Source organism: Orussus abietinus, unplaced genomic scaffold (genome assembly GCF_000612105.2).
Source record: "Orussus abietinus isolate OABI.00-Male unplaced genomic scaffold, Oabi_2.0 scaffold10, whole genome shotgun sequence".
Classification (NCBI taxonomy): domain Eukaryota; kingdom Metazoa; phylum Arthropoda; class Insecta; order Hymenoptera; family Orussidae; genus Orussus; species Orussus abietinus.
In genome coordinates, this window is record NW_019396009.1 from 1,035,302 (window position 1) to 1,056,563 (window position 21,262).

At 53.2% G+C, this 21,262-nt stretch overlaps 1 protein-coding gene across 1 annotated transcript; it reads left to right on the forward strand.

The window, feature by feature from the left end:
- On the forward strand, positions 1-21,199 carry LOC105699720 (regulator of G-protein signaling 7). Its single transcript, XM_012424932.1, has 14 exons — positions 1-80; positions 3,838-3,991; positions 10,638-10,876; positions 14,626-14,722; positions 14,809-14,859; positions 15,230-15,385; positions 16,147-16,370; positions 16,964-17,193; positions 17,275-17,388; positions 17,467-17,592; positions 17,673-17,859; positions 18,037-18,129; positions 18,219-18,405; positions 18,518-21,199. The coding sequence occupies exons 3-13, from the start codon at positions 10,670-10,672 to the stop codon at positions 18,282-18,284; spliced, it is 1,551 nt and encodes a 516-aa protein (XP_012280355.1). The 5' UTR covers positions 1-80; positions 3,838-3,991; positions 10,638-10,669; the 3' UTR covers positions 18,285-18,405; positions 18,518-21,199.
- Positions 21,200-21,262: the final 63 nt, after the last annotated feature.

A 21,262-nucleotide genomic window follows, 5' to 3' on the forward strand; every position in this document is an offset into this window, starting at 1 on the left:
CGCGCCTGCGCAGGTGCGGCGCGGCACTCCGAGGACCTGCGAGGCACCCTTCGACTTCCGTGGCAGTGTCGGCTCTCGCGGTGAGGCTCGCTCTCTACGCACCTCTTCGCCGATGTCTCGACTCGTCGAGGGGTCGGACTGCTCTTTCGAGGATTTTTTTCCCCTCGGGATGCTCGAAGACCTTCATCGTCGCGAGGGGCGGTGGACGCATCCTCGCCTGTAATCCAGGCGACTCCTCGATCCCAGGGCGACGGTCCGCGCGAGGTTAAGCGTCCGTCCGACCGTTCCGCTATCGAATGGGGGACTTCGATTCTTCGCGATTTTTCTGGGTCACGTGGCCGACGTAGAGAGGGATGGATATGTGCCTCGTTTATTTGGGCATCGGTTAAGGGATTTAACGAGGAAGGGTATTTATAAATTGAAATTTTTAGACATTTAGGGATAGGATGGAAGAGGGGGGAAATTCGATGCCTCGCGACGGGAACGGGTCGGGGTCGAATCGTTGACCGATTTGAGCGAAATCGCCGCCGGGCTTTCCGACGGGTCTTGCGGTCGACGGAATGGGCTTTGTCCGGGCTAATCGCGTCCTTCCGGCAGGTGAACGACGGGCTCGAGACAAGAGGGAATTTAGAGCTCGCGCCACGTGGGCGGCGTCGCGGAGGATGCTTTTCTTCTTTGAAGAAAAAAAAAAAAAGAAATCGCCGCGTCCCGCTCGAAAACTCCGTTGTTCCGGAGGGTGAGCGAGGCCATTGACGAGGGCTGTTTCGTTGAAAGGGAGGCGGGAGAGAAAGAGGCGGAGTACTCGTTTCGCGGAAATTCTCTCGAAGGAACGCGTTCCCTTTATCGGGGAGATTCCCGTTTTACTGGTGGGAAAAACAAAAAACTCGGTGGGGCCCCCTCGAGAGGAGGGAGATCCCGAAAAAAAGGACTTTGACTCCTTTGCCGGAAATCCTACTTTATCGCCGAAAAAAAAAAAGTCTAAGTTTATCTGGCGTGGGAGAGAGTGGACATTTAAATTCGTCGACGGTTAACTTTGGAGCCATCTATCTCGCGGTATCATGAGTCGGTTCATAGACGGAAACGGAAAATCGAGCGACTCCGATTCGGGGATAATCGCATCTCGATCGGCACTCGACCTCGCATGGCCGATGCCGAAGAGTTTCCGCCATGTGGAGGCAATATCGTAACACTTGTGGAGCTCTTCATCCTCCCTTCTCTATAGTAGGTCCCTTCGGCGGCGTTGCCAAGTTTGCCCGGTCTCTGGGGGTGCGGGCCGCGGGATTGGCTTCTCGCCCGCGGCGAGCCGGCAACGTAGCCTCGGCCGACGAGTCACGTGGGTCGCGGCCTTCGGCCGCGCGTATCATTCGTCATTCGGTCGCCGCGACGGTCGGACCGGCACGAGGCCCCGAGGACCGAATAGGAGCTTCGCACGCGACTTCGCGGCTCGCGTGCGCCGCCCTCTCTCTCTCTCCTGGATTTCCCTCCGTCCGCTCCTTCGGGGTCGCCGATCACTGGATATAGACCCGCCGTGGAGAGATTAGACCCTGGCGAGGTGCCGACTGGATTTTTCCGAGCCGAAGGGAAGATGGCTATCGCGGTCGAGTCCATTCTCGGAGGGGTGGTTTTGCGGCCGAGAAACTCGGGGGAGGAGAGAGAAAAAGGGGACGCGCTCGAGGAAGGCGTCCACCCCGAAGGGGCGAATCCGGCTTGTCACCTTGGACCGTCCGCTCTTCTCGAAAAATTTAATCCGAGTCGCGAGAGAGAGAGCTCTTTTTATTATTAGGAATCGAGACCCGGGCATTTTTTATTTAGTTTACGTAAAGAGGAATCCCGCCAGAAAATTTAATTCCCTCGAAATTCTGCCGAGTCTCTTGATAGGGAACGCGCTAGAGGGAGGCGTCCCTTGTCACCGTGGATCGAAAGCTTTTTTCGACGATTTCAACCTGCATCTCGCGTCGCGAGGGGCCTCTATTATTCGCGATCGAGACAATGGCGTCGCGACAGTGGCGATGTCTTCGCCGGTCGAAGAGAATTTATGCCCGTGTTGTTCGCCTCCGGAGTCCAACGATACCGCTATTTACGAGTCAGCCGGCCCCTCGGTTACAGAGGGGCTTTACGATACCGTTACCAGCGCAATTTATGTTTTCCTCGGGCCGGGAGTATCCCAAACCATCCGGAAGGCCGAGTTATCGGCGTAGGTCCAGGTTTTTGCGCCGCGAGTTCCGCTTTTTTATTTTTTTTTTTCCTCTCGACGAAATCCATATGGATACCGGCCTCGCATTTCCGCGGCGAGGGCCGGGTAAACGTTCGTTAGCCGCGCGTTTGCCAATTACCGGTCGCCAATTAACCGCGGTCGTCCGCTCCTTAAAACGGACCTGCCGGCCAAAGGACGCGGAATTGGGCGACGAGCGGGGACCGGCTCGGTCGCCCGTAACCCGAGATAACCGACACACGGTTATCGGTAGACGGTCGGGCCGCTGAAAAGGCGAGGAGCCGAGATAAGAGGCGGTCTCGGAAGGCACCGGCTCGCTAATATTGACCGAACGGACCTTCCACCCGGGCTGCGAGTTTGTCCATCGGTCGCATCCATCTTGACCCTCTTGACTTCGATGGGTTACTTTACCCCGACGCCCCGACTTCGAGACGCGAATCCACCTCCGGGTTCGAGAGATTTCTCCTCGATTCCGTGATATATCCGTCACGTGCCTCTGCCTATTAGACGAAACGCGACCCCCGGTTCCAGGGAACCGCTCGCGACGTCGCCGACGGAACGTCTATCTCGGCGAAGGGTCTCGTTCGAACCCGACGAGTCGAATGTTTCATCGAGTTAAATCATTTTTATCGTGCCTCGAATTTAGGACAAAAAAAAACTCTAGCTGGTATCCCTTCTATTTGGGATGGCATTCGAATCGCAGCATTTTTTCTATTTTTTTCGAATTCCAGGTGGAGTGAGGGTCGATTCGAAGCATTTTCGGCATTTTTTGCGAACTAGAGGAATTTCAGTTGGGGTGGCGGTTCATTCGCAGCAGTTTTACCATTTTTTCGTGTTCATATTGTAGTGGCGTCCCTCGCGACGAGGTTTGTCCGATCGGTGCCGCCACGTGTCGGGGCCGACCCTCCCAAATCGCCCTTAAATCAGAAACTACCGACAACGACTCGTTCGGTATGTTGCCCTCGCTCGAAACATGGCCTTTTGATCGGGCGAACCCTTCGAGTCGATCTCGGCCGAGCCGTGGGAAAACCCGAGCGCCAGATTCTACGTTCCCCCGGGAGTTCGCCTTCCTTCCAGGAGCGATTCTCGCGAACGCGTACTTCCGGAAGACCGCAACGTGCCTCGTTCGCACCTCATATTCCGAGTTACGAACCGAGGCGGACATTTCCGCGAGAGGAGGTTTCCACGTAGCGACCCAGTTTTTCGAGAAGAGCGATCGTCCCGGCCGAGGATTCATGGACCTCCCTCTTTTTCTCGAGCAGAAACGGACGAGGGAGTCGCGCGGTCGCCATTTCTTTTTTTCCCCCCGCCCGTCTCCGGCGTTATTAATTCATTTAACGCGAGTCGCGAATTCGGCCGACTTCCTGGCGACGTCGATTAATCGGCCGATCCATTTTACTCGGCCGTGGAGCCTCTACGCGATATAAAGTACGCGGAACTTGTATAATCGGTTAACGGCGGGGGTGCCGTCCCTCGGCGGAGTCGAGGAATCGCCGGCCATTATTTTCCACCCTTTCGGCACGAACGCGGAAGGGGTGAAACTCGTATCAGGACGATAACGAGTTTTCTCTCCTTTTCTGCAGGTCGAGGGATTTTCTTTTGGCTAATTAGAATCTGTTCCTTAGGTAACGACGGGGCGTAGATGGTGCTCGAGAGGAGGTCTAGCCAGAGGAAGAAGGATGACTCCTTCGGAGAAGACGTGAGGATCCTCGCCGGAAGCTCGACGGAATATTTCAGCGGCTTCGAGAGACTAACCGTTCCGTTCATCCAAAGGGGAAGGTAAGTCTTCCACCGTGAGAAAATTAAAATAATGCACCGAAGACCGAGACATTTCCTTCGAGCGATCCCGATGGAATATTTCGTTAATTCAATGAAACAATTATTCGACTCGGATAATCTCAAATAAATTATCATAGCCGTGAAGAAACGTTGCGCATATCAAATTCATTCTAGTTTATTCGAGTGGAGTAATTATTCTTGGAATTAACGAAATACTTCTTTGGTTAAATTAAATTATGTTCCTTTCGCGAGAGAATCGCGAGCATTTTCGGAGTAATTACATCCTCGACGTCGAGAGGTCGGTGTCGACCGATATCGAGTTTATCGAGTTTATCGAGTTCGGAATCGTCGTCTTCATCCGTAATTGTCTCCGAGAACAATTTTGGCCTCGAACATGGTCTTCGACTTGGCCCGTCTGATCGACTCCAGGACTTGCAACTTTTTTCAATTTTGCTCATTAAAAAGAGCCGTCGGTAATTTCGCGCGGCAGTTGCAGCCGCGGCGAAACGGCCTACGAAATACGCCGATTATCGAATTCTCCCAACTGACGTCGATTAGCCCTCGTAATCGGTTCCCCGGCAATCTGTCAACCGGATCCAGAAGCGCCTCGCTGCCGAAGTGACGAGAAGACGGGAGCGGGGCCGATCGATCCGCGGCGCGTTTCACGCCCCGGGACTTTTCCGGATCGCCGGACGTTGCTCCGCTAATTCGGCGAATTGTGCCGACATCCGGCGAATTTGCTCGTCTATTCTCGGAACGACGGCTCGGGATTCGCGCGTCGACGCGAACGCTCGCCGGAGGAGACCGGAGATCGATTCGGCTCGGGGAACTCGGGAATTTCGAAAAGCGAAATGCGAGATATCGCCGGGACAGGAAATTCGGATAAAAAAAACAGGCGCGGAGTTAGATCGAACTCGGGGTTAATCCCTGTCATAAATTCCGGGGAAAGTATTCCCGCCCCGACATACGTACATACATATCCCCGGTTTATCCGAAGCGTCGCCAATCCTCCGCGGGAACGACGCAAGACGGACGTCGGCGGTTCCGTCACCCACCCACGGATCGTCAGCGCGATTAACGTCGACCGCCGTCAGGACCCCCGCGAACCTCCGATTAAATCCACCAATTGGCGACAAACGACACGTGCCCTCGGCCATACGTGGCCCGGTAATTGCAGCGATGTCGCCGCGACTCGATGCAGAGGCGATACTCGCGCGCATAGTCAAGCATTCCGATAAAATGACAATGGGCCGCTTGTACTCGCACTCCGCATCGACGTACACCGCGGTTTACGAGGCCGTACAGAGGCGACCTAGGCGCTCCATTATGACGCAATTGTCGATATTACGCGGAGGCTGTAATTTCCTTGGGGCCCGCGAGAAGGAAATTCTGGGAAATTTCTGGAAATTCGGGTAAATCTCAGAATGGTCGCGGCCGAAGCGAGAAAACTCCCGCCTTTATCTCCGTTTGTCCTTCTTTGCCGCTCTTTGTCGGCCCTCTTCGGGGTTCGAGGGACGAGGATCGAGCGATGGGCGAGAAGAGTCCCTCTCGGGGGCTCGCCGGAAGTGCAATTCGCGGCACGCGACGTGCACTTCCGGATAAAAGCGAGCTCGCCGAGAGGTCGCTCGAGAGACTCGCACAGACCTCTTCCGAGCGGGGCTCGAGGGCCCTTTGGTAATCGCGCGAGAGCGCGAGCCTTTTGGCTCGGACGAGCGACTCCTCGATTTCCAGGGAGACTCTCCGGACTGTCCTCGATCCCGGGAGAAAGAGGAGCCGAGCGCTACCGGACGCCCGGGAAGAAAGAGGGAACGGTGAAGACGCAACGGCGACGCGGACACGTGGTCGCGCGATCCGAACCTCCGGGAACCTCCGGGAACCTGGAACGACGCGATGAAAAATTATTAGAAGGTTATCGGAAACCATTGTTCCATACGAGTGTTTACCTTAACCTTTTGACTCGGAAGAAAAAAAGGAAACGTGCCTATCGCAAGGCGCAACGGCCAGCGAGTGAAATTCGGTGTACATAACGCGTAGACACGTCGTACATTCGGCTTTGGGTAGAGGTTCGTGTTTACGGCGACAGAACTAATAGGCCTATTCGACCTGGCACGGCGCCAACCCGGAGTCGACACCTTCGGCCACTCGCCCTCTCGATTGCTCGAAACGTGCTCGAAGGTGCCCCTACCTCGCATTCGTCCTGGGACATTTTTCAAAGATCGTCCAGTTTCCCTCCACTATTTGCGCTCCCCTGAAATCGACTCCGATCCGTGCCCTACCCCCGAGAGGCTGGGAAAATTTCTCCCGGCACTCGTGGCGGCCCCAAAACGAAGACCGAGAGAGAACAGGAGACGGTCCCGCCGAGTTCCTTCGGGTTTTCCTTTCTTTTTCCTTTATTTCCTCCTTCCGGCCGCACTTTCTCTTCTCCGCGTTCCCTTTCCCGAGCTTGGCTCGCCTTGCGGCGACCTTTCGTTTCGGGAACGTGCGTCTCGTTAACTCCGAGGGGAAATTCGATTCCCGTTGAGCCGCGAGAGAGCTGAGCCGTGACCCAACTGCGGGACCGCGAGCCTTGACCTCCACGCAGTGTGGACATTTTCCCGGGATTATCGCGCTCGCGTTCCCCGCGCCCTCGGCGTCATCGATACCGTTCGATCGACTTCGGTTTCGACTTCCCTCGAGTGCCGGGGAATACGAATACCCCGGTCGGGACGAGCTTCAATCGACTTCCCGCTCCCGGACGAGCGCCTTTGAACGGCGACGAGGACCTCGTTGTTCGCGGTTAGAGCTCGAGTTACTCGCCTCGGGTCTGTATTCCAGTTCCTTCCACGATGTGCCCCGGTGGACGGGAACTCCTTCGAGTCCGAGGTCGTTTTCGGAGCTGTCCGCGAACCGGAGGGTGAGGCCTGAACGGAGGACAGAGGGACGAGGAGGAGTATCGATCACCGGCGACCTAGCGCGGCGCTGCAGCGCGCGGAGTCCCCGCGACTCTGCATGCGAATCGCGCGAGTCGTCCGAATCTCGGGACCGACTAGGCGAAAATATTATTCCTCCCCCGTTGGTCAACATTCGCGACCATTTCCCCCAAGGAGACTTCTCTTAAGGGTGGCGGGATAACCTTCGGCGAAAACGATTTAGTCCTTTGGCAACCAATTGCCTTTGATTTCGTATAACGAACAATAACGTGATTTGGTAACAAGAGACGTTCGACCTTAAAACCCGTGACAATGTTTCGGTGATTTTCAACGATTTTCCGGGATTTCTGCGACCTCCACCTGATTTATAGCGTTAAAATCCAGGATTTCCTGAGAGAATAACACCGATCGGTGGGTCGATTTTTCGGTAATAGTCTCTTTACGTGGATCGACAATTTAGAGGGACTATCCACACGAGGGTAAATCGTGGAAATTTTTAGTCCGTATCGTCAAATCGAGGCTTCTTTTAGCGATAACTCGTCGGTTATGTTTATACAGGTCGGATTGCACAGATTTCTCGCAGCGGATTACAGTCATGGGTGTAGCCACCTTTATCCGCGAATCGATTACCGCGCAAAAGCCGCGAACCACCGTCGCGGTTTCTCGCCCTTTCGTCGTTTAGTCAACGCGCGAGGACTTTTTCGATCGCCGACCATTTCGGTTTCCGCGGTTTACCGGAAATTCGGGGGGGTGGAGGAGAGGACCGCTGCGAAGCGAATCGCACATTTCCCTGTCAAGCTAATCGCACATTTCCCTGCCAAGCTTATCGCACGCTTTTCTGCCTTGGCAGAGTCCTTTCCTCGTAACTCTCTCCCGACGCAGGAGTAACGCGCGGTGCCCTAAGGACATTCGTTAAACCGCGCCGTTGGGCCCGAGTGTTGGGTTACCTCGGAAAGACGGCAGGAAAGGCGAGGCGAGAGATCGTACATCGTTCCTTCGAAGAGCCCACCCTTGAACGGCGAACGTGGAGCAACTTTGTCGCCCCTTGGCTCGGACTCTTCCTATAGAGCCGGATAAGTACTTGGCGCGGAACTCGGCCAGACTTTCCTCGCTCCCCCTCGTTTCTCTCTTTGTCAAAGTGCACTCCGGTTAATCGTTGATTCCTTTCCCCCTCCGAACCCTTCTCCGAGGACTGGACCTCTAAAAGAGTCGAAACTCGAAGGATATCAGCCTGGATATCGGAAAATCAGGGGGCGTTATTCCTGACTCCCCTTCGGTGGGCGACGCGGTCGGTTGTTTGCGCGTCTCTTTATTTTCTTCTCTTTTTCTTTTTTTTTCCTTTCCCTATCCCCGAGCTCGGCGAAGCCGGGAAAATTAAAACCTTCACTTTTGGGGGGATCGCGCCTCTCGACGAGAAAAAGTGACCGATGTGGACAATAAGGACTCAAAGGGAATTAGGTAAACCCGGAGCTTTGGGGCGATGCTTCGGCAGAGCTTTCGGGATGCATTTTGGGGGCCCCGAGATTCCGAGCTTGGATTCCGATGGACCCTTGGAGATTGGATTTAGGACTGGGAAAGGCGATTCCGAGTCTCTCGAGAATCGGGCCGACCTCGGAGGATCCACGTCCCGTGTGAAAATGACTCACCAATGAAGCCCCGGAGGGACCGAGGGTGCATTCGAAGCGAGACTCGCAGCCGTCAGCCGCAGCTCGCTGCTGCAAATCACCCGCGTTATGTCCGACCGAGAGCTAATTTCGTTTCGTTTCCCCCGTACTCCATTTCGTCTCTCCCAGGGCGGAAGCGAGGCCATAAGTTCCCCAAAACTGAGCACTGGCGCGCTTCCGCTCCCGGCTTGTCATCGCCGGAAACCGACGCGAGATCCGCCGCTGAGTTGGCTTTTCCTCAAAGGTCCTGAAATTCCGTTCGATTCCGTTCGAGACTCCGAATTCCCGCGAGCGGAGGGATGCGGTCCAAAATGCGAGGGGGGAAACGCCGAAGTGGATGGCTCGCCGGATATTGCCGATTAATGGGAATTAATAGCATCGAGTGCCGATTACCTGGAACGGTTCCATCGTCGGTGGAGATGCGGCGAGTCGAATATTTCAATTGGTTAAAATCGAGTCGGAAACGCGCTCGAGTCAATTTTCCAGTCATTTTTATATTAACTCGTGATATCAACCGTGAGTTAATTCTGCCCTCGAGTCGTTCTCCTCGCAACAGATTTGTGACTCGTCAAATATACACGTGACGCATTGCTCCTTGCTTTCCCAAGTCGTCGACGAAACTCGAGTTGGTTCTTCCTCTTTTTAAATTCTATTAACTCGAATTAATAAATATATTAATTAATTAATAAGAATATATTCGACTCTAGGCTCTCGCTTTTCTCAGGGCTAAGCGACCCCCGAGGTTAAGCACCGTCGAGCGTGGTCACCACTCGGAGAGGTAACCTGGAAAATTTTCTTTCCACCGTTCTTATCCCGGGGAAACTTATTCCGGGACGGAAAGCCGCGAACTCACGGCAGACTTAACCGACCCAGTTTGAGAATTTCCTAAACATCCGAGGTCCTGTCCAAGGACGCGAGCAAAGAACATCGCGAACACCCGGGACACCTCCCTCTCCGCCCGGGAAAAGTGAGACGAAATCGAGAGACCCTCCCTCGAAACTTTCCCCCAGGAAGGAGATTTCCTCTCCCCGTGGTGGCCATCGAGTCGCCCGAGTGGAAAAATCGGCCGAGGTCTTTCGCTCTCGGATTTCCACTTCGATCCCGGCGACGTCGATATCGGAGAACGCCATTTTTTTTTTGCCGCCCCGGTCTCCTATTCGGAAGCCAAGAATTTCCAGTTGCAACAATGCGAAATTCGACGCTCGACCTATCGGCGCTTTTCAAGGAGGGTGAATAATTCAATGAAGGCGAAATGCGTACCGGCCATTACCGGAAACCCGGTTATCGTGCATTCGTTTGGGCCGAAATCCACCCCGCTTAATAAGGTATCGATTTACGAGCGGCTGGTTTTTTTCCGCCCGTCAAAACTTCGAGGATTCGTTTTCCGGTGCGAATTGGATCCGTCAGTGGGCCAGAAAAATCCCCAGGATGAGGAAGAGGTCGACGAATACGAGTCCTGTTTTCCCTGTTCTCCCTGCTTTCGTCCTTCTCTCCGAGGACGCTTCACCCTCTCCCTCGCGTGACTTCGATCGTTTACGCGATTTCGTTTCATCTTGTTCCGCCTTATCGCGGTGTAAAAGGGAGGGCAAAGAGACGTTAGATATTTTTCCGCGATTTCGTTTCGTCTCGTCGCGGAGGGTCGGATTTTTCCGGCGGAAAAATCCACCGTCGTCCTGGAAGAGTGCCGACCTTCGGACGTTCTCTTCGGGGTGCATTGGCTACCGACTTTGGACCTGGCCTGCTTTTGCTCGTAACGAAGGTCCTCCTGACCCCTTGACGACGCCTACCCTCTAGGTACATGCTCTCTACACGTGGAAATGCCTACCTGGTTGCTTCGCATGCAGTCGGCGCTAATGGACGCGAAACCCCGGGAGACGGGGTCGCGGGAACACGGTTGTCCAGGTCGAGAGACACTTTGTTAATTGTGAGAGTTGGTCAGCGGGTTCTCGGGATGTCCGGAATCACCCTAAGGGACTTACCGGGATCGAGGGTCCAACGTTGACTAAGAGGGTAAAAAGTGGACGAAACGGGTCCGCGCGCTCTAACGAGAGGTCTACCCTTTTGCCGTTTCAGGAGGGCGATGGTGCACCTCCCATAACGTGGATATGGTAACGATGAGTTCCGAAAAGTCGGCGTGCCGGCGAAAGCCGGTGGAGGACAAGGACAAGGGAGGAGCCGAACAATCGGCCGGGAAAGGCCGGAGTGTCCTTTCCAACAGGAGGCAACATTCGGCCGAGCATCGCGCCACCCCCGCGGCCATCAACGCCTCGGCCTGCTCCAAAGACGTGCCCAATTACATCGTCTACAAGAAGGTACGAATTGAAAGTCAATTCCCATTTTTTAAATCGCCTCGCGCGTCGAGATTAATCCTGGCGATTCGATTCCACGGCTTTAAGGGAATTAATTCAAGTGGACGATGGAGACGTGGGGGATTCGACTACCTGGCTTAAAAATCGCTGAGATTTATAATTACGCGGGTAAACGGGTGTAGTTGCCTATTTCGAGGGATATCGAAGGGTTTCTCGAGAAATCGACTCTCGAGTTCAGCACCGAATACGTGGCCTAAGGACTTTCGAGTTGAGTCGCTCGTCCGATTTAACGGGAATAACGCTCCAGTTTCGGATACACTACCGTGGCTGGGGGCGATCGCGTTCCTGGCCGAACTTCCGACACTCGAAAGGAAGTTGCTCCCCTGTGAGCGAGTAATCGAGAGACACCTCGCTAACTCGAGATACCCGAATCCGCGGTGCGTCGGGTATTCCATTCCCGAGGTGCATTGACCCACGTGGACCCCAAGATAATGCCAACTCGGGGCTCGAGGGATTACCTCGAATCGTAAAATCGTCACCCCGGAAGCTGGATGGCCGATATTCCGTGAAAACCAGAAATACCCTCCGGAGGCTGTGTTTCAAAGATGTCAGAAAAAAAATTTCTTCAGGAAAGTGGAGCGATAATTCGTCGCTCCGCGTAAGTTACCGCAGCGAAATGGCCGCTTTCGTTCCAATCCGTCAGAGAGATTGCACCGTGGGGTGCAATTCGATATCTCGGAGTCGATTCCACCCGTCCCTAGTTTTAGCGCTTTTCCGCTGGCCCCGACGTCCCTTTCCTTTTTTTTCCCCTTTTTTTTTTCCTCCACCGTTTCCTTTTTTGGCCTCTCCCCGAGAAACGCTGCCGTAAAAGCGTCACTTATCCCCACTTTCGCACACTTTTGCCCCTTACTTAGGCACTCGGCATTATCAGCGTCCTTCTTCCCATCCGGACGAGATGACCTCCGCAAAAGTAGGAATGGCATCTCTCTTCTACGTCTTGGCATCGATATTTCACGTTCGGCCGATGTCTCGAGATCGATAACCGATCGATTTAACGTAACTTCCCTCGACCGTTCCCCGTGAAAGCCGTCATAAATTTGAAAACCCTTTTCGACGTTGCGCCGCTTTGCCATTTGCCGGTAACGCCTCGCTCGTCTAGATTCTCCCGACACTATTGCCTTTTATTTAGGCACTTGGCATTATCTACATGCCTTTTTTTTCGCCTGGGGGTGGAACAGAGAGACGAACGAGCGTTTAAACGGAAAGGCAGACAAATGGGAAGTACTCTCCCTTTCCATCGTCGCGCCGAACGTCGGGTACTCGCGCAATGCCACAAAAATCCTCGATGGCCCTCCGTTTATCGCAACCCTAGTTTTTAGGACGGTTAGAGAGACGCGAAATTCGCCGACAAGATATGTGTACACATAGGTGTATCTATATACACGAGGGAAACGAACGCGACTTGTCTATCTCCGGACGAGCTCCCCTTACAACCGGTGACTCGTTCGTTTAGTCGTCACCGCCTGGGGACGTCTAATTAAAAATCCAAGTACTTTCAAGGGTATCAATTAAACGTCCTCGCCTTAACGTTTCCATTCCCAAACGAACCGTCGCTCGAGGTAATTCCCCCGGGGTGGAAGTTCCGAAATTTAGCTCCCCCTAATTCGAGGACTCGACGGTAACGTCTTCTCTCGTTGCACCCCACTTGGAATTAATTTCCCAGATTTTCCATACGATATCGTAAGTTTCGAACGAGCCGAAGCGGGGATAATGAAGAATCTTGAAAATTAACGGTTGCTCGGTCTTTTTACCCGGCCTCCCTCTGCCGGCCTCGACGCTCGCTCGATTATTATCGCGCGTTATCGATTCCATCAGCTAATGGGCGTTTCGTCGTTTCAGACAAAGCGTCATTACGAGCCCTGGTAATTGCGTGTACGATGTCTCCTCACGTGCACCTCCTCGTTGCAATTAACCCCTCGGATGTAGGAATAACGAATTACGACAATCGGAGCTCGCCCGGTCGCTCGTTAAGTCCCGACGAAGGGGTTGATTTCCGTCCACCGCCGCCATCTTGGAATTGACACGAATCCGCGATGAAACGGAACGAAGCCGACTTATTTATATATAGACTCGGCTTTGCACCTGTTGATCAATCCTTTCTTAACTTGCTGGGGGAACTGGAGGTTTAATTCGATGCGAAAGAGCCGGGGAGAAAGTGCTTCGCCGCTTTTGAGGGTCCGACACGACCGACGTCGTTTACGTGAAGGTGCTTGTATAAGAACGTTCCTGAGTATCCGCATCGGTGGGACAAAGGACGCGATATCTGGGGCATTAGGTGCACCGAATCGCCCTGGTCGGGTTCGAAAGTATTTTCTGATAACCCCGGAAAGCTGTCCCCGAGCTCTCGATGATCGAAGGAGCGGAGTCGAGTAAATCGGAAGCCGGACGAAGTCTTTCTCCCTCTCTCTTTCTCTCTCTTCCGGCAAGCTGGGACGTTCGATTGTGCTCATAAAATGACTTTACCCGATAGGAAAAAACGACCTTCCATTGAAGAAGGTCTTGACCGAAGGGGAACCTCCCCGTCGTCTGACTGCTCGAGGCTCTTTCTCCTTCCTAGATGCGTCTCCGACTCCACGTCGCGTATACGCGAGTTCCTTCGCAAACATTGCCTGGATATATTTCGAGCACTCTGCAAACTGCATCGCTCCGGTGCGCAGGCAGCTAGCTGAGGAGAATTAATCGACTAATTAGCGTGTCTAGTTGGACATTGAATTAAGACGAGTTAGCTGGCGAGGAACTTCGTCGCGCGTTTAGGGAACGCGTTTTGGGACGGTGAGACGCTTTCTCGAATCGTTCCCACTTTCGGGGTAGTTTAACGCTAGTTTAGCGTTTGTTCGCCGTTGGATGCACGTTAGGTGAACGCACATCGGGCACGGTTCTTTCACAAGCGAAATTACCACCGTGAACGGAGTCAGTTTTCATTCGAAAACCAATCTACTCGGAGGCGTCAACGTTTTTCGATATTCTCTGACACGCGGGATCCCCGAGTAAACGAACCATCGGGGATAATTATCCAGAAATTTGCTCGACTGAGTGCAACGTATCTCCAGGGATGAACATTTGATGCGATTTGTTTGACAGGAATTCGATTCGGCCTCCCGGGCGGACAAACGCAATTCAAAATGGACCGACCGACGCGTTGAAACCGTCCGAGAGGGGAATACATCGGTATAGATTGTAGATTGAAAGACATTTATGGGCAATTTGATTCGATGAACTCGTTTGGCCCGAACCCGTCGAATCCTGGACTGCTCCCCTTATCTTGTCCGACCAGAAGAGGACCCCGCCACTGGCTGACCGCTCGAGCCTTTTTCCCCTTTTCCCTGTCGAATGCAGAACGTACATATCCTCGTTACTCGTAAATTCAGTGATCTCATCGAGCGAAGGGGTTGGTTACGGTGAAATTAATTCACTTTGACGTCAGCCCCACGGCGGTGCATCTCATCCACGGCGCGTTCTCGTTTCCGGCCTTCATGGCGAAACTAAGATCGATCGTGGCAGAACTTTCCTCGTGGTCAACCATTGTACCGAGAGCGTTTCAATCGACCAGCTAATTGGCATAGCGTCGACCACGCAGGCGCGGGACGTATATTTAAAAGTCTATATACTCCCGAAGATGCAGGTGCATTTCTTCGCGTCGAGGCGACGTCCGGGGAAACGATGGCTATTCCTCTTGGCTATTCCCGTTCCAGATGGAGTCGATAGTGCAGAGGATGCTCGACGAGTACACCGGGGTGCCCGTGAAGACTGTCAAGAGTTTCATGACGAAGATCCCCTCCGTCTTCACGGGTGAGCCGAAGAATTTCTTCGATTATTCAACGAGACGTCATTTTCAGATAATCATGATTCCTGTGTCTTATCCCGGCGTTCTTTAGGTACCGACTTGATATCCTGGATGACGAAGAACCTCAACATAGACGACCAAGGTATGCCCGAGACGCCTCGGAAAAGTCCCTCCTTCCGACTCCGGGAATTCCCCTGATTGAATTAAGTTGTAAAAGTTGGAGAAGAGGTGCGCGAAACTGCGGGGCCGGGGAGCATGGTAAAGAGTCAGCTGCGAGGGTCTTTAAAGAACGGTCCGCTAGATCTGCCCGCGAGGGGCTTTTTGCGAGGAATGACTTTCCTCCGACGAGAGAGAGGAAGGAGGAGAGAGCGCATAACGCCGCGAACGCGGATGCGTTTAGTTAGGTCCGACCATTTTTCACGCTCGGCTCCTCGCGGCCGTCCAAGTTGGTACTTTATGGCTCGACGGGGAGCGCCAAATGCGGCGAGAATCCAGGAAATCTCCTTTTCCAGAGGCACTTCACGTGGCGCACCTAATGTCGGCCCATGGGTACCTCTTCCCGATCGACGACCACTGCCTCACCGTTAAGAACGACGGCACCTTTTACCGATTCCAGACCCAGTACTTCTGGCCGTCGAACTGCTGGGAACCTGAGAACACGGACTACGGTGAGTTTTAATTATACGACGGATTATTCAATTTTAAAAGCGGTGCCGAGTCGAGTTTGGACCCCGATTGACGGCGCGAAGAAAGAACTAGTCTTGGTTGGCGAGTAAGACTCGAGTAAACGAATTAATTCTAACGTAGACTAATTAAGGATAAATCGAGTTCTTTAAAGCTTCCATATTCACATTTTCAAGTTTCATACGCGAGACTTTCACATCACCTTAACGAGTACTCAATATCGACTCGTCGCTTCTCTGGGGTATCGCGAGTCCGGGAGGTCCTGATAAAAAAAAATTGATCTCGAGTTCGGTAAGCGAGTTCGGTAATCGGAACGGAGCAACAGGTGCACCGGAGTCGAGTGCCTCCACTCTCCCTCGTCGAGGCACTCGGGGACTCGCTCGGACGCAAATTCGATTCTCGCCAACGTGAAATCGGGCCCGCGATTTATCGGAATCACGCGAGATATTCCGTGGAGTTTGCGTGACCGCGAGGATGGATCGACTCGAGGTCTCTTCCCGATTAACGGTCGCTCGCGTTGGATCGATCGATTCGATTCCACGCGAATCGAGTCGCCTCGGTTACCGATTCCATCAGGGGCGTACCGCCGCCCGGAGAATCCGCAACGAGTCGATATCGGACCGCCTCGAAATAATCGTCCCCTCGAATTTTCTATAACGTGGCCGCGGAGAGCGCCGAACGATTTTAATTGGCCGGAATAAAAGGAGAGCCCACCGCGGTCGATTTAATCTATCCGATCCCCCAGCCGTCTATCTCTGCAAGAGGACCATGCAGAACAAGACCCGTCTGGAGCTGGCGGACTACGAGGCCGAAAACCTGGCGAAGCTGCAGAAGATCTTCTCCCGGAAATGGGAGTTCATCTTCATGCAGGCCGAGGCCCAGAGCAAGGTCGACAAGAAGAGGGATAAGCTGGAGCGCAAAGTCCTGGACAGCCAGGAGAGGGCTTTCTGGGACGTGCATCGACCGATGGTGAGTGCAGTCGCAGGAAATGCCCCCGATCGAAGGAAAGAAAAAAATAAATAAAAAGTACTCCCGATCACTTGGAAAGGGGACGTCGGATGCGAACGGCCTTGCGGAGGATGGCGGAATGGACCCCTCGGGTCCGGGTGCCGAGAATACTCGGGACGCTGCGCGAAATTTCAAGACACTCGAATAATTCAAGGACTTCCTTGGACAGGGTCGGGCCGAGATCGATACCGCGCCCGAAGTTGGGTCACTCGAGTATTCTTGGTCACTCCGGGGAACTCGAGTTACGGGCGATAACGAGATTCCCAGTTATTTTGGAGGACGGAGGACGAGGGACCCAATGTCTAAGGGTAACCCGTGAATTAGGGGAACCCACTCGTCGCATTGAAAATTCAGCTCTGCCCTAGTCGTAACTATTCTCGCAAACCCTCGGGCTTCCTTTCGTCCACGTGTTCGAGGTCTAGCCGGGAGGGACGCCACGGAGTGATTTTTGTAACGATGGAACGGAACCTAGGTATCAGGGGGGAGCTCGAGCACCCCTTCGGTGGGCCGGGGCAGGGGTAGACGCGAAGTAAGCGGAGGGTCCCTGCTTTCAGCCCGGGTGCGTGAACACCACGGAGCTCGACATCAAGAAGGCTTGTCGAAGCCAAAAGCCCGTCCCGAAGGCGAGCAAGCACTTGCAACTCGGCGTCGCCGGAGGGAGAATCTCGCCCCCGTTGCTGGACGGCGACGGCGCTCTTCCGATCGAGTCCCTGAAGAAGGAGATCGAGATCTTGAAGCAGAGACTCGGCAGGAGGAACATCAAGGTCTCGAAAGTCGCGGAGGCGTAAGTAAGACGTCGGATGTGCCCATAATGGAGGCGACGAAGAGGCGTCTACCTGGAATATTGAAATATTTTTTTTTTCAGACTAATCGGCTACTACGAGCAGTACAACGAGTACGACCCGTTCTTCACGCAACCCGAGTCTACGAACCCATGGATATCGGATTGCACGGACATGTGGGAGCAGGAGAGACAAGGGTAATTTCTAGCTTTTCGTTAATCCCGAACTCGGGTTTCTTAAAGACGTTCCTCGACCGACCTTCTTCTCTCGAACAGGAAGGAGATATCCGCGAGGAGGGTGAAGAGGTGGGCTTTCGGTCTTCAGGAACTCCTGCAGGACCCCATCGGCAGGGAGCAGTTCGTTCGTTTCCTGGACAAGGAGTTCAGCGGTGAAAATCTCAGGTACGTTCGCGTTATGTCGAGACGAGTGCTCGAGATCGTTGAATTAACCTAACGTGTCGTTTGTATCGGTGCGCGGACAGGTTTTGGGACGCCGTCCAGGAGCTGAAGACGTTACCGCAATCCTGCGTGAAGGAGAAGGTCGAGGAAATTTGGAACGAGTATCTGGGACCCGATGCGAGCTGCCCCATCAACGTCGACTCCCGGTCCTACGAGGCGACGAAGAAGAACATGGAGAAGCCCGATCGATGGTGCTTCGACGTTGCCGCCGTGAGTTCGTGGTCCTTGATGTAACCACGGGTACACCTAGAGTGCCGAAAATAATTTAGCAAATGGCGCTTCCGCTCCAGGCAATGAACGAACTGCCATTTTACCGACTCGTGCACGTCGCTCTTGAAATAGGCGAGTCAAAAAACGCGGCGGCCATTAACGACCTCTCGTTTCCAGGCCCACGTCTATCACTTGATGAAGAGCGACAGCTATTCCCGTTACCTCCGGTCCGAGATGTACAAGGACTTCCTGAACGGCTCGAAAAAAAAAGTGGGTGTCTTTTTGGATGCTCGTGATAGCGGACTTCGGGTTCTCGACGAGAGGTCCATCGTGATCTGATTTCTTTCCTGGGATTGCAGACCTCCGTCAAGGGGATTCGTTCGATCGTGTCCTTCGCTGGGCGCAGAGACACGGCGGGATCTTAACCGGCTGAAGGCTTCGTCCTGTATTTTTTCCTTCCCGAAGAGGACGGCAAAGTTCTTCGACTGATCCCACCGCTGTCGTGGTCCACGCAAGAGCCTCGACCAGACGCGTCGACGGAGAACGGTAACGTTTGACGTCTACTTTGCGACAAAGGGCGGCCTTGGAGGCGACTCGAGGCAGAAGATCCTGCGGTCTGGTTGGCGGGAGGAAATGAACCCGACTTCTTTATTTCCAGGTCGAGCTTCGCCCGCGGCTTTCCAGGCGGCAAATAACGAGGTTCCGGTAGCGACGATCGACGAAACGCGGGAATACGCGCGCCAATTTCACGGGAAATTCACATGCATATGGTAGCCGATAAAAGTGACAGCACGGGGGTTTGACGGACAGCCGACACATCGATCTCGCCGATGACTTCTATTTTAGGGTGCACGATGCGAAACTCGAGAATCGAGCGAACCAAGTTCTCGGAGCTGCCGGAGAAGATGAAACGCCCAGGACGATAAGAAGAGGGATATGTAGAATTAGGCGCTGATAAGGAACGGTTTCGAAACTTCGCGCCGAACGATCGGTCGACCAACTCAAAGGACGTGCTCATTTAACGTATATACTTGTACATTGTAAGAAGACGATGAATTTCCTGCGGTAGCTGTTAAAGGATCTACGTAAGCGCGAGTCGACCGGACGGAGAAGCACGTCGGTGCGAAAAGCGATTGATCCTTGGTGCTATATGAGGAATAAGAAGAGAGAACGGGAGAAGAGGGAGGAGTCCTCATCGTCTTCTGTAAAAAAAAAAAAAGCTCCCCATCGAGGAAGAAGTCGCCGGTCTCGGCAGACTTGGTAGGCACTCAATTGTGCTGCTCGCGAGCGGCTCCTGGACTGGCCATCCGAGCAGCACTTGTACATGGCGATCGAGAACGTCGGCGGAAAGCTGACTGATAATTTGGCACGCGAGAATTTGTGATAGGCGGCAGGAATTGGCGACATTGCGAGGCCGAGTCTCTTCGAGCAGGCCGTTGTTGATGGATTTGCATTCGCGTACTCCCGGTTGCGGGACTTGCGACCGGGATTTGTTTATACGTAGCGGTTATGGGTTTAGAGTTTAAATTAAACGTTTCCGGGAACGTAGGCGGCAGCGGGCCGTCGACACCGATGGACCCGAGGAATTGCGAATTCGGTGACGACGATCCGAGCTAGCCGATCACTTGGCGGGTAAGAATTTGTGATAGGCGGCGAGAAATGGCGACATCGCGAAGTCCTCCACCTCGCCGTCAAAGGTGTTCCGTTTTGGGTTTGACGATCGTTGACGGGTAAGGGATAAAGTCGCAATACCGCGTTCGAGCTTGTCGATATGTAGCGTTTAAGGGTTCTTAGGGTCTAGGACGTGATATCGAAGGAGTTCCCCTAGCGAGGGAGAAAACATCCTCGGGGATCCGCGGACCGCGAAACACCGTAGCTTTTTTATCACGTAAAACTCGGACTCTCCGGATAAGATTACTCGGTCTAATAACGCTGGACAAATGAGCCTGGTGCCCAGGCTCCCTTTGATACAGGATGTTTGCTCTCGATTCGCAGGTTATCCCACGCATATGCCCGCCCAGGATGAGCGCACATTCGAAAAGGCGAAATTGGAAGGAAATCGGATCACCCGATGTAATTAAGCACACGTGTACCCAGAGTCGAGGGCAAGGGAAACGAGAAAACGCGTGCGAGCGGCTTGGACAAAACGATAAAGAGCCGGAATAATTGGGCGGAATTAATTAGAAACGCTCGGACCACGCGAAACCGACGTCACCGAAAGAATCCCCGAGCTGATATTCATTGTGAACAAGATAGAACAAAAATGAAAAAAAAAAGAAGAAAGGATGACGATACCGAGATACACCGTCGATACGAACCACGTTCGCTCGATCCTCGAGTACCGCTCGAGAAGTGTTTAATTATTAGACAGACAGTAGACGTGTACTGTACATAGCGTAGGACTTGTGTATATTGTTTATATCGTAGCTATGTATAAGCGTATAAATATGTACACGCGTACACGTGGACGTGCAAGATCGCGACGAAACTCGGATGCACCTGTCGCGGATGCTGGGATTTTAATCGACGACAAAGAAAGAGGAATTGTTCCTTTTTTCGAGGAGTATGCTAGGGTGCACTTCGAGGGGAGTAAATTCACTTTGCTCGGAAATTCAACATTTCCACGATCGGCTGGAATTCGAATCGCGTACACCTGACTTATTCCTTTAATCGGTCCCAACAACTAAAGGTGAAAGACGTGGAACGCGAAACTCCCAAAATGGCCTCCCTTTTCCCCTAGAAAACTGCCTTGGCACGTACAGGGCGGATGAAGCAGGCCGACTGCAATGAAGCAATCCGTATAATAACAGAAAATTGCCGAAGAAACGCGAAAAAAGAGACGAAAACGGACGATCTCGACCGAGCTTGAAGTATTTCGCGCCATTTCGCGGGGCCGACAACAGTTGCATCGCGATCCAGGGAACTTGCCGTGCATATGTAGCGTTCTGGAATTGATCGTGCTATCACACATTACGGGTCGACGATGATTTTATATGCCGCTGTATTTAAGGGTACAGACCTCTCTCCGGAACGCTCGGAAGAGGCACCGGGCTGCGAACTTTCCGTTTAAGGAATTCCGACTCGTACTTTAACGCTAAGCGTAGGTTTAAACATTCTTCTCGACTCTAGCAAGTACACGGGTATCTCATAATGACAATGATAATAATAACGTTAATAATAAAGTAACCGTAACTGACAAAAGGTGGATGAAAAGTGGATCTCTCACGAGACACGCGCGCAAGTGCCAATCGGTCGGCGCTCTCTTTCTATATCTCCGTTGAAATGAATTTTTTAAGTCTACTTGTAATTCTCCGATTTCGTCCAGTTTGTCAAGCCGTTCCGCCCCTCTATTTTCCGACCGCATGTTCGTCTCTTTACGTTCCACAAATCGACTTCCAACAAT